The following is a 13942-nucleotide window of genomic DNA, read 5'->3' as shown; positions in this document are numbered from 1 at the left end:
GTTCTTGGCTTGCGACACCATCGCACAACGGACCAAAAATGATGCTTTAGGAAACCAGACCAGCAATGTTACTCTTTAATAGCAAGGAAGTGAAGGCTCCTCCAATAGCTGCAAAGCTTTCGCCAAAACTACCATCAAAACTAATACAAGACAGCAATGTCTTCAAATAAATTACAGTACTGTAGTAGAAATAGCGTGCTGGATTAAAATAATATATATATTACATTTGTTGGCGTGTTTACTTGCCCAACCAGAACGCACTGTAGGCGAACAAGTAAATACAATAGATATCTTTGGAACTCCAAACTGAGACATTTTATCAGATTTTTTATTTTATCAGTTTTGAGACAATTGCTTTGGTTGGAAAACATAGTAAAATGAAATTTGTCTGGAATTCCCCCTTTTAAGAGTGTACCATTGATGGCATGGTTGTTACTGTTGTTATGCGATCTGGCTGAATCGTGTGTGTGTGTGTGTGTGTGTGTGTGTGTGTGTGTGTGTGTGTGTGTGTGTGTGTGTGTGTGTGTGTGTGTGTGTGTGTGTGTGTGTGTGTGTCGTGTGTGTGTTCGTGTGTATGCGTATGTGTATTCATGCGCGTGTGCATGTGTTCAGCCCCAGATGCCATCCCCAGTGGTCTGCGAGGATGGGGTACCAAAAAGAATAATATGGAGATCACTTGGGAGGTAAGACATATAATATATAATATAATATATAATATAATACATATATATATATATATATATATATATATATATATATATATATAATATATATAAGTGCAGGACTGCTTCGGTGTCTCGACCAGTCTGTACATATACCTCATAATGATGTAGTGCATAACATTAATCTTCCATGATTACCATCAGGTTTTAGTAAGGTCTTAGGTTCAGTGCAGCCTGTTCACAGTGAGCATTGTTTTATGTCTTTAGCCTCTACTTGACCTTCAGAGGAATGGCCCTAACCTGCACTATAATGCATGGTGGAGGCGGAAGGATTCGGGAGAAGAGTGGAATAATGTGACCACTGAGGGGGCCAAGCACATGATCCATGATACAGAGACCTACGTGCCTTATGAGCTCAAAATCCAGTCCATAAATGACTATGGAGAGGGACCAGTATCTAATGTTGTCATTGGATACTCAGGGGAGGACAGTAAGTACACGCACACACACACACACGCACACGCGCACGCGCACGCGCACGCGCACGCGCACGGACACGCACACGCACACGCACACGCACACGCACACGCACACGCACACGCACACGCACACGCACTACTCACTACTCACTACTCACTGACTCTGACACATCCTTCCTTTATTGTTTCTCTCCAGAGCCAACCGATCCTCCTACAGACCTGCGCGTGTCAAAGGTCGACAGCACCCTGGTCCATGTTCACTGGAATCCAGTGGATCCCAGCACTATACTGGGACAATTCAATGAATACAGGGTGAGACATAAGCACACACACACACACACACACACACACACACACACACACACACACACACACACACACACACACACACACACACACACACACACACACACACACACACACACACACACACACACACACACACACACAGTCAGTCATCCTTGAGCAAAAACCTAGCTTGTACTACGTGGGTTCACCTCTGTGTGTGTGTGTGTGTGTGTGTGTGTGTGTGTGTGTGTGTGTGTGTGTGTGTGTGTGTGTGTGTGTGTGTGTGTGTGTGTGTGTGTGTGTGTGTGTGTGTGTGTGTGTGTGTGTGTGTGTGTGTTGCTTTGTTTATGACTGAAATATTGACAAATGTAAAAAAAAAAATATATATATATATAAAAAAAAAATCATAATTGTATTTTCTTCCTTCCTTCCTTCCTTCCTTCCTTCCTTCCTTCCTTCCTTCCTTCCTTCCTTCCTTCCCTCCTCGTTGTCTTCCCCGTTGCTTCCCACCAGCTCTACTACTGGCGGGAGGCCAGTCTGTTGAAGAACCTGCGGGTGAACAAGGAGGTGAAAAACAAGGGCTTCTACACCACGGCGGCCCAGCCCTCCGGCGTCCTCGGTGAACTGGTGCCCTTCTCCCACTACAAGATGTTCATGGTGGTGGCGAACAGCCACTACGAGGGTCCGCCCAGTAACACGGTCGACTTCACCACCAAGGAGGGAGGTGAGTGAGGGCAGGGGTGGAGGAAAGGACAGGAGGGGGGAGATGGAGGGATTGTGCGTACGGGGTGGAAATTAGTTAAGCCTGATACTCGCCGATACTTTGTCCGAAAGCTAAAACCGAGCAACTAGTTCATAACCGAGTTCACAACCGAGCACACACACACACACACACACACACACACACACACACACACACACGCTACGAGCTTGTAGATCTGCTATTTTAAAAAAATCTTGAACATTTTTGAAAATCTTTGAATATATATATAGCGTACATTTGTAACTCTTTACTTCTGGTGGTCCCTGGAACAACATATTTTGAGATGGGGGTCCACTGCCAAATACATATAATTTTAGGGGTCCTTGACATGAAAAAGTTTGAGAACCACTGATGTAGCAACATACATGTAGGTTTTTTTTTTCTTAATGGGTTAAGTACTATCCTTATTGTGTGTGTTTAGTACCGGCTCCTCCCAAGTTCTTCAGGATTGTCCCGTGGGGTTCAGACCATATCCGCCTGGAGTGGGACACACCATCGGAGCCCAACGGCATTCTGATTGGATACCAGCTCAAGTATCTGACAGGTGAGCTGTTCTCATTGGCCAACAAACTGCGAGCACTCACACAAGTCCATGTCCAACTCCCAGCTACAAAATCGAATGGATTTTAGGTAAAGCTTATTCAGGATGTTTTTTTTCTTCTATTTCACACTCGTAGCAGGGAGCTACATTCGCGAGTTAGCTACTTTACTGTTGTATTAGCAATTAGCAATCTGGTCACAAACCCACTTCTAACCTTGAACCACTTGAACCCTACATACTTTACTGTACCACGGGTCTGTACTACCTGGTCCCCTCCTTTTTTACTTCTATACCAAATCCCTTTGCCGAATATAGCAACAGGGCCCATTCTTACACTCAGGACTTTTCTGTGTATAAACAGATATGAACCACCTATTACTGTCTCTCTTACGGTTCCTCTGTCTCATTCTTGTGTGTGTGTGTGTGTGTGTGTGTGTGTGTGTGTGTGTGTGTGTGAGTGTGTGTGTGTGTGTGTGTGTGTGTGTGTGTGTGTGTGTGTGTGTGTGTGTGTGTGTGTGTGTGTGTGTCTATGTCTATGTGTGATTTGTGTGCAGCCGCAATCAACGGCTCACGGGTGAGCCGCCAACGGGTGGAGACTTTTCTCCCTAACACGACAATGCACACGATGCGTCTGCCCGACCGCTCCGTGCGCTACAAGTTCTCCCTGTCCGCCCTCAACCGGGTGGGGGCAGGAGAGGAGTACGAGGAGGAGTCCCCATACTCTGCCAATGAAGGTGAGGTTTCTCACACAAAAGCACACTCACGCAGGCACACCCACACCCACACACACACACACACACACACACACACACACACACACACACACACACACACACACACACACACACACTCGCTTCTTACTCTGAGGGTCTACAAATGTAACGAAATGGACCCTTACAGGTCCTATTAGGTTACATTTGTAGACTCTCAGAGTTATGAATGAATACACTATTTTAGTTTACTTCAGTGGTTCTCAAAGTGGGGTCCAGGGACCCTCTGGGTTCCTTGGGCGGGTTCCAATTGGACCCTTACATGTCTGTAACTCTGACAGTGTACAGTATACACTCTCAGAGTTATGGGGCGTTCCTTGAAATTAAAAGGTTTTTACTTCATACTCGGGGCTGGGAAACCTCAACCTGACGAGGTGTGAAGTTAGATAAAAATGGCAGGCATGTGATTTTGAATGTTGCTTCAGCATAGAATCAAGGAATTTCTACTTCACTGAGGCCATGTTTACTGCATGCTTTGGTAGATATTAAACCAATAACAACGTACCACTGACTGTAAGTCAGGTAAGTTATGTGCTGCTCAGACACTTTGCATGTCACTGAAACAGCTTTGTTCCTTCCCCTGATCACCACTTTTTATTCCTTTATAAATTAGGGGGGGTTTGAAAACAGATGAGAAATTGACTTAAAAGGTAAATCAACTTATTCCGGACACTTACTGTGTTTGTGGAGTCAGAATATCTCTGTCGTACATGAATAAGAATATCACATGAACAAGTCCGAAACATGATTGATTTTCATCCTGTTCATCAGAACATCACCTACATATTGGTTCCAATATACTGTAAGAGTTCAACTGAATTTACACACGCACACACGTACGCAGGCACACGCGCACACACGCACACACACACACACACTTTGTGAAAAACAAAGATAGAAACGCAATTAACCATTTGAAGCCTAGCGTCCATATACGGGGGTGAACATTCACCAAAAATAGCCGATCTACACGCTCACAGCGCTTCGCAACAAGACACGTTGTGAGCTTGCAGATCGCCTATGTTCGGCAAAGATATTTGGTGTAGAGAGAAAAAATAGGGAACCTACTAGGGGTTTATGAAATGTTTACAAAAAATAAGTTAAAAAATAAAGTAGTAGCCCCGGGAACAAACAGTTCCTGTTCCATGTGACCTATATATAGGTCAGGAGCCTATCACCTGTTTCTGTGGCGTGAGGCATTTTGATGTGCAAGTACACCTACTGGACATGACACTATTATATCATAGAGACTTAACCCAATCCAACCCTTGATGCTGACAGTCAAGCAGAGAAGCATTGGGTACCATTTTTGTATTTGGTATGACTCTGCCGGGAATTGAACCACCGATCTCCCAGACTCAGGGTGGACACGCTAACCGCCACCGAGCTGGTACCGTATAGTTTATAAACTGTATTCAATTATGAAACCTTAAAAACCTTTTTGGGTTGATTGTCCTTCAATGTGTGCACGGGGATTATACTGTAGAACAAAAATTGGAATTGTGAAAGATGGCAAAGCTTTACATAGGCCTACAATTGCAACATATAAAACTAAACATGTGAAACTGACTGTGTATGGGTCATCTTCTGACCTAGTTTCTCTCAGTCACTTTTGTCAGAACACTGTCTAGGAATCCCGATCAATTGCACCAAGCAAAGAACCCAAATATCCCACAAGACGTTATAAATCCCACCCAAGTCTTTGACTATTTAATTATGCCATTTCAATGCTTTTCTTTTGCATGGGAACTGGGTTGGTTGGATTGTGTGCCGGCTAAGATTAGCGCCAAACAGAACAGGGCCTGTATTCACAACACAACCCCGTGTGAGGGGGCTGATCATGGATCAGTTTTACATTTGGAATGGGATTGAGTGACAGAGACCTTTGGGAGCTGACCAGCAGTGATCCTAGATCAGCACCGCGTTGTGTGTGTGTGCGTGTGTGCGTGTGTGTGTGTGTGTGTGTGTGTGTGTGTGTGTGCGTGCGTGCGTGTGTGTGCATGTTGGTGTGTATGTGGGGGTGGGGGGTGCACACAGGGTTCTTTGTTTTGGTGTCAGACAGAGCGAAATGCTCGTCAAGGGATGACATTATCATCATGATAATTGGCTGGGACAGACGCACGCGCACACTTACACACACACACACACACACACACACACACACACACACACGCACACACGCGCACACACACACACACACGCACACGCACACGCACACGCACACGCACACGCACACGCACACGCACACGCACACGCACACGCACACGCACACGCACACGCACACGCACACGCACACTCTCCTGTCTGTCTCTTTTCTTTGTCAGTGTCTCTGTTTTTGTCTCTGTCTCATTGTTTATCTCCCTCCCTCGTGGTTTATCCTTCCTGCAGTGTCTGTCTCCTGTCTTTTAACGCTGCCTCTCTCTCTCTTGTTGGCTTGTCTTGTTCTTCTTTTCCCTTCCCTTCACACACTCTCTCTTTCTCTCTCGCACTTGTCTCTCCTCCTCTCTGTCTCTCCTGTTTCTTCACTGGCAGACAACTTTACAAGCTCCGTTACTACTGACACCTCAGGTCTAGGTAATGGGGGGGCAAAAGAAGCACATCTTGTCTGCCTACCTGTCCGTCTGCTTGTCCTTTCTTGTTCCCCCCTATCCTTCCATCTCCCGCCCTCTCCCTGGCACCAGGGATGTCCAGTGTACCTCTAGTATGTTGCATTTCTGCCAACATAATGTGGTTCTACCTTATGCTGTAACTAATGATGGTGCAGTCCTATGCTTTTTACCTTCCCCTGTAACTAATATTGGTGCAGTTCTGGCTTCCAGGCAGTTTTAGTTTTTTCCAATCCGGCAACTGTGCTAGCTTGGAGTCAGCTCACTTTGAAATTCAAGAAATATCTGAATTGCCTCATGTTCCCTTCAATGCGAAGCAAAACAACATTCATCATCTGTCAGTTAACGGCATTGGTGGAATAATGACAACATCATCTATTCACCAAATATGTAACCACACAGATGATTAATTGGGTCTATTAAATGCTGAATAGTACAGCTGCTGTTTTTTTTTTCAATGAGAATTAGCAGTATTTAAAACGTGTAATGTTTACAACTTTTGCAAATAAACAAAGACTTTGCAGGCGGTAACTGTATGCCGTTATGATTCTCTGTGCACTGGGTTGAACTGCCGTCAAATTTCCCTTTTTTCATCCATCCATCCATCCATCCACCCACGCACCTGTTTGATAGACTCCTTGTCTATCCGTTCCTTCTTCCTTTTCTGTGTGAATACGTTATACATCAGTCAATGTGTGCTTTCAGGGATTGAATGAATTCTCCACCATGCTCTGATGTCTTGGACGGAGTGTTACTGTACTTCACATACGTCCTCAGTCACTCATAACACTGTTAGTGAACAACAGTACTCTGCAATACATTTAAACATATCTTATATTATGACATTACCGGTTCTTAGATCTCTCTACATTGTGCATTTATCCTGCAATTGAACCCCCCAACCCCCTGCACCAATCCCTGATGACACACCTTTCAATGAAACTCAAGACATCACGTCCTCTCACTGTCTGTCACGGCCATAGTTTAGCCTTGTGTACCGACTGAGTCGTCTAAATGGGTCACTCATTTATGATCATGGAATGCATCGCAATGACGTCTGTTGTCGTTTTGAGAGTGTGTCTGGGAGGAGAGCCGTTGCTCCCACATTTTGACCAAGAGTTTTGACTTGTTGTGTGATCCAAAGAGTTTTCTGGGGAAGACAAACAAGAGCATTCATTCATTCATTGTCATTCGCTTTCCAATCGTTTGGCTGACTGGCTTCTTGCTCTGCCACCTGCTTGCTTGAGCACCGCTGCCTTGTGCCTTGTGCTTCAGCTTAATGGAGAATCACGCTGCTCTTGCCATTTCCATTGCTTCTATTCACTGGGTCACAAGCATAGACAAACACTGTCCAACCCGCATTGGAAGGGTTGGGTTTTTACAGGTAAGGCAGGTCTGAGGTTTGGGCTCGGTCCTCTCCCAAACGGCAATGCGATTGCTCCATTTGACCGATGTGGTCATCGGTTGGCTTATTGATTTGCATGGCTTGCAGCCATTGAACTGGCTGGCATATGTATGAGTCATGTAGGCTCTTGAACTTTTTGTTCAAGCCTGCCTGCTCTCCCTCCACTACATCCCCCGCCTGCATTAACACTGGGTGGGCCTTTTGGGTGGCTTGTTGAGAGCATGGTGGGCATTCAGCCGCGTGATTATTGTGGGTAAACAAACACTGCATGAACTAACAGAGGTAGTCTAGACCTTTATAGTGTCTGCAGAGACCACCACCACCCTCAAGGTAAAGCTGGTTTTATGTGGAACATAAAGGACAGACTATGAAAGACTATTGGCTAAGCATGTTTCTAATTTGGGATTGCCTGATCTTGCCAGAGTCACAAAAATAGACTCATGTTTTAGAGAACATACTGTAAGTACTGATTCCTATATTTTGAGGTACATTTGTAATAGCAGCAATTGGCCTCTTGGTGGCACTGACACATCAGTATATGTAGGAGTTGTCCTGGCTTGCCTTTCTTTTAACCTACATACTAAATTACAGTTATCCAGCATTCAGTTTTATTGTCATCTGTATAGGAGTGTTATGTGAGCATTGTGTATTGTACTTTATCACACTTTTGTGTGTCTATTGTTTTTTATCATGTTACATATTGTGTGGTTTATTTTGCTTTTGTGCATTACATTTTTGGTCATGCGTTGTGATATGAGCCATAATAAACTTGACTTGACTTGAGTTAACCCTTTGCTCTCTCCCCCTCCTCCCCCTGTAGTCGACCTTACGGACGCCGTTGTGTCCTCAACTGTTGCTCCTCCTACTGCTCCTCCTCTTGCCCCTCTTCCTCCTACCACCATTGCTCCTACAACCATTAGTACCTCATCTACTACAACTACGACATCTACTACTACTACTACCACTCCCGCAACTACAACTACTACTGCGGCTACCACCACCACCAAGCGTACTGACCAGAACGTGCTGGGTACATGGTGTTGCTCCATTGTCCTTTCCTCTCTTGTCCTTCCCCATGTTTCAACTGACATAGAATGACTTTTTTTTGTTGCTAAGAGACAAATTTGCTGAGGTTTTACAGCGCCATCTTACCATAGCTACTGTAACGCCTGCAGTTATCATAGATGATGGTCTTCTCCTACCTGACAAAATGGGAAAATAAATTACGGGCTGCATTCCAATTTGCTGGTCCATACCTGCTCTATGGAGAGTAGGGAATTATTTCAGGATATTGAAATGTAGCCAATTGAAGCTATTCTCTGCTCAGGAAGTGAGAATCCACATATTTTGAAATGAGTTAATGTTAATAACTGTAAGGCATTTGCAAAGAGTGTTTACCCAACAACAGCCCTGGCAAAGTGATGAGAGCAAATTAGAACATCCAACCGCAATCAGGTTTGTGAGTCGTGACATTGGCAGAATGTAATATTTTCCACAGGGTTAGGTTCAATTTGAATTTGATTCCAATCAAAAACAGAGGTAAACGGTGCAATTAAATTGTTCATGTACTGAAAAAAGCTCTTGAATTTTTGCGTGGGCGAATTTTCTATCCATGAATCGATTACATTTATTTCTTGTTTCGAGTGGACCAAGATTTCCGTTGACCCCAGCCCTGTGTGAAATGCTCCCTTAGTGTTGCTATAGTGTATCGATGAAGCTCCCTGACTACATCTTAACCGACGACCTGTGTGTGGTTGTTGTAACCATGCCCTCTCTGCCCTTGACCCTTTGACCTTTGATCCCCTCACCCCTGATACCCTGTGTAGTGGCCCCGGGGCGGGAGATCTGGAATCTGACGGTGGAGCCTAACAGTAACTACGCTAACGTCAGCTGGAGTCACAACTTCCCGGTTGGCAGCAACGAGTTTGTGCTAGAGTTCACACTGGACAGTAAGAAACCAGAGCAAACCCGCAGGCTTGTATTTGCCAGACCACTTCTTCTAAACCATTGAAACAGAAACAGAAGGGGTACTTGGGAAAGGAAATTGGACCAACGACTGATAGAGCAGTGAGGCACTGAGTTAGTCAGAGGAAGAAAATTACTACAGAAAGAAAAGACACAAGGATTTAGATTTAGAGAGGGCAGATCATTTGTGCAAACTTAATGTTCCAAACTAAATATCTATGAAGATGGCTTTACCCCAGATTCAACAGACTAGACATGTACTCCAGATTGTGAAAGTTCTGGGTGGCATAGGTATTAAAAAGAAATAAGACGTTATCAGTTCATAGCAGATAAAACTAAATCAAATGTTTTTCAAAGGTCTGTAGAAATCTTTTAGGAAGACTTAGGAACCTTAGTTAACCTTTGGCAGTAAGGACTAGAAATTAAACAATCCATTATCAATTTGGGACAAAACTCCACTCTGCTTTCTGAAATGACACTTGTTAATCTGTGACTACACTTACACTTCTATTCACAGAAACCCTCATGGGGCAGAAATGTAATTTTCAGACTAAATATGATTTCACTGCAGCTCAGTAGGAAGCTGGATTGTGTTATCAATAGAATTCTGATTAACATCTACCCAGCCCCCGTACTGATAAGTGCAGGAGCATAGCATTATGCTGTGGCCTTTTCATGTAATAATTAATGTATCATTTCTTTTTTACTTTAAGATTCCCTATTATACTGATGGGGCTGAAATGTGTCCTTGCTTCAGCCAGATTCAATTCCTACATAGTTCCTTTGTAATATAATGTAATTTTATAAAGTCTTGTGTCTAGGAGATTTTGAAATAGATAAATAAATAATATCTCTGATAGTATGACGCAGTAGAGAGCATGAGGGAGGAAGGGGAGGAAATTCATAACCCTCTTCAAACAGAGAAACAAATCAAACTCAAACACAGTTATCTCCAAGAATATGTTTAACTGTAACAATTAATTTCAAGTTTTCAGTACCTGAGGAACGTGTGTGTGTGTGTGTGTGTGTGTGTGTGTGTGTGTGTGTGTGTGTGTGTGTGTGTGTGTGTGTGCGTGTGCGTGTGCACATGTGCACACATCTGCGTGCACGTGTGTCTTTTTAAAATCACATCCTTTCCTGAATGTGAACTTGACACAGGCTGTCATGAGCAGGTCATTTTAACATCTTATCGTGACATGACTTTTGATTTTCTTTTATCGTTTGACATGATTGAATGCATTTATATATTGGATTGGTTTTTATTATACTGACAGAAATACTATTCCCTTGCATATCCTCTATCTCACCAGCACGCTCTAGCTGTTGCTCACCTTCTCTCTCTATCTCTCTGGTTGACAATGATCTTTCCTGTCATTATCATGTCACAACCGACCAATTACCTCCCTATGCATCCATGCCGATGGTTGTCTTTGCATACATATATGTCTGCCTAGCTTTTGGCTGCACAGCTGGCATTTGCGACCGGGCTATTGGGCTGTTTTGCCATCCATGCTCACATCACTGCTTGCTTTTGCTGACCTGGAGATGAGATGAAGCATTCACAACACACCACCGTAAAACACGCTTCCTCCTTCCTTCCTTTATGTCATCATGATTCGGTCTAGCACAGATGTCTGTGTTACCAACTCTCCTCCAATCAACCACCTCTGATCTTTGAAGGAAGGATGCATTTTTCATGTGCTTCGACAAGGCCTTAAATGATTAATGATTGTCTGAATGTGACTATAGACAGAGAGAGTCAAGCAAAGGGAGAGAGTGGGGTGGCGGATTGGGTGGATAAAACAAATCTCTCTCTCCACATTTGACCCACCCCCAAAGTCAAATGTGAAGGTTTTTCTCTAAGAAGCTATGGCATCATTCCTTATCGCTCTTCTCTTATTCTGGGCTGACTAGCTGTCTTGTCACAGGCCGTTGTGGTTTGGGGAGATGTGATGGCTTGGTCGCACAGAGTATGGAGATCGAGAAATATGTCAAGGTGTAGGCACAAGTGCTGCGAAATAATTGGCTTTAAGCATACATGTGCCCACACAGTCGCACACACACACACACACACGCACACGCACACACGCACACACGCACACGCACACGCACACGCACACACACACACACACACACACACACACACACACACACACACACACACACACACACACACACACACACACACACACACACACACAGATCCAATCAGACACATACAAACATGCATGCATGCATGTGCCCTCTAACGGACTATGTAAGTGATGGTAATGAATAGTTATTTCCCATCAACACTGCAGACGGTTTTCAATGCCAGACCACTTTTGCAAAGCTTCATTAGACTGTTAACGTAAGGCCAGGGCAAACTGTGCATGCTGTGCTTCTGTAGTGGCATGTGCTGTAGCAACAACAACCATATGTTTGTAGTTGATCTCCTCGAGGACATTTACAAATTGGCTTGACATACAGTACGTAGCCAGGCGATGCATTCAACAGTATTAAGTGTGGGAGCCCAGTCAAGAGGTTTCTGTGTGTAATTTGTATTTCAATGTGAATGCTACCACATATATAGTAGATACCTTTTACCATAAGTGCAAGCTGATATTGCTTTGACATTGTACCTTTATATATGGTTTTATTGTTGGCTAGAGTGCACTCTGATTTATTGGTTTATACTCATTGCAAGGGACAGAACATTATCGCCGATAGGATGCCTGATTTAAAATCAGTGGCTGAATGGACAAGCTCATTTTGACCATGTCTTTCTTGCTGGCCTAAAAGGCTAACGCTAACGCTGACTGCTTGATTGTTAAAGCTACAGTACTAAAACACCAGCCGTGGCCATATTTCCAGCACGTCATTGACTAATTCTGTCAAAAGGGTTGGAACTGCCTTTGTTTGCCAGTTCCAGGAACTGAGCGATAGGAATGAGCTTTGTTGGATGACGTCACATGAATGTGATAATGCTCTCATGTATAGCATGGTGCATGACGTCCATTATTTGCTAACCACTACCCCCTCTTTTCGCCATTTGTGCACATAACTTGGCCATGTCACGGCTGACATGTCTTTCCACTGACAGATGTTGCGCTTGAAATGGATTGGTTGTTGTATGTGTGTGACTTTTAGAGATGAGTGCGGGTCTATGGATAATTGAGACAAACAATGCTTTGTTAGTTATCAGTTTGTGTTATTCAAGGACAAAGACAGCACTGAAATGGACATTTTAAATGTACGGTAATGTGACCCACAGCGGCCCATTCGCAGGGGAGTTAGTTTCCGGAAATGTTGATGTCCATAGTATTGTTATTGCCTGAAGGGCTGGCACCTTTTCCTCATACCTCTTGTCTCATCATTCCTCCATTTTTAGATTGGTTTTCTCTGGAGAATTATGCCCTTGAGAGAGGTGTAAAGGAAGAAAATGCGGCAGCAAAAGTTAGTCCACATCAACTGCAGAGAGTTGAGCCTCATCCATTAACTGTAAAGTATGAACGTCCATTATGCTTAGTATCTATGGATATACTATCAAAGCAAACCATTATGTTGAAGGTGGGAGCTGCATTGTTTTGTCTCAATTCACTTCAATAACCTCGCCATCTCAAAAAGAGTGGTGCCATGACCTTTCACTAATTAATGCAGCCATTACGGTGGTGCCAGGCCCCGCCCCCTGGAATGTGATTGGCACCTTTCTTGTTTCTCCAAGGCAACGGTCAGGTGAAAATCGTTAGGGTGGATCAGCATCCTCCCGTTACGGTGGCAGACTTGATCGAGGGCACCAAGTACCGTCTGAGGGTATACTCCCATGAGCTCAACAGCATCAGCAGCCAAATTATCCACTTTGAGACAAGCGCAGGTGAGAGCACACCTGGCCTGGTGGTGAGCACAGGGTTATATTATGGCCAGGTGTGTGCTACTCTGAGTGCTACACTCACGTTAAACTGGTTTAGCTTTTGTGTATGTTTTACCAATGGCTCCTGCAGGTCCATATAGTGCTGACTTATCATATCTCATATTGTGAGAAGAAGTAACATCATACTAATGCAATACTGTATGTTTACAGTGGTAAGTAACAGTAGTACTGAATTATTTCAAGGCAATTTGACTGGCTGTTAGTTGCTGTTAGTCATCCCTAGCACATTTTTGCCACAACTCCCTCAGCAGCAATTGGAATATGCTAGACTGGTATCACAGTGCTATGGCTGGCGGAGTGACAGTTAACGGACAAAATGTTGCCAACTTCTGCTATTTTGGTCCTACTTGATGTCTTAACATTTTGGCCAAGTAGCACAATGTATAAGTGCTCAGTGAATTGGTAAAGTCTGTACCAGGAATCAGTGTCTTAGACATTTTTCCAGAATTGTATGAAGCTTATGGTAACCGATCCTTGTCAATTTAGCCAAATTTAGTTGCAACAACGTTCATCAGACATGTGCACATTTATAGATACAGTATATTGCTCACAA

At 43.9% G+C, this 13942-nt stretch overlaps 1 protein-coding gene across 6 annotated transcripts in view; it reads left to right on the top strand.

Moving 5' to 3' along the window:
• nfasca (neurofascin homolog (chicken) a) overlaps positions 1-13942 on the top strand; it is a 145388-nt gene that overhangs the window by 115816 nt on the left and 15630 nt on the right. For 5 of the 6 annotated variants that reach the window (XM_084062098.1, XM_084062099.1, XM_084062101.1 and 2 more), the window contains 9 exons: positions 613-683; positions 930-1152; positions 1338-1453; positions 1943-2153; positions 2614-2736; positions 3288-3467; positions 8335-8544; positions 9341-9463; positions 13183-13332. In XM_084062098.1, the coding sequence (XP_083918224.1) occupies positions 613-683; positions 930-1152; positions 1338-1453; positions 1943-2153; positions 2614-2736; positions 3288-3467; positions 8335-8544; positions 9341-9463; positions 13183-13332 (1407 nt within the window). The remainder of the gene's footprint in view (positions 1-612; positions 684-929; positions 1153-1337; positions 1454-1942; positions 2154-2613; positions 2737-3287; positions 3468-8334; positions 8545-9340; positions 9464-13182; positions 13333-13942) is intronic. The other variant, XM_084062103.1, reaches the window with a different exon arrangement.

This window comes from Gymnoscopelus microlampas, assembly GCF_963454915.1.
Source record: "Gymnoscopelus microlampas genome assembly, chromosome: 7".
Taxonomy (NCBI): Eukaryota; Metazoa; Chordata; class Actinopteri; order Myctophiformes; family Myctophidae; genus Gymnoscopelus; species Gymnoscopelus microlampas.
This window is presented reverse-complemented; position numbering and strand designations above follow the sequence as displayed.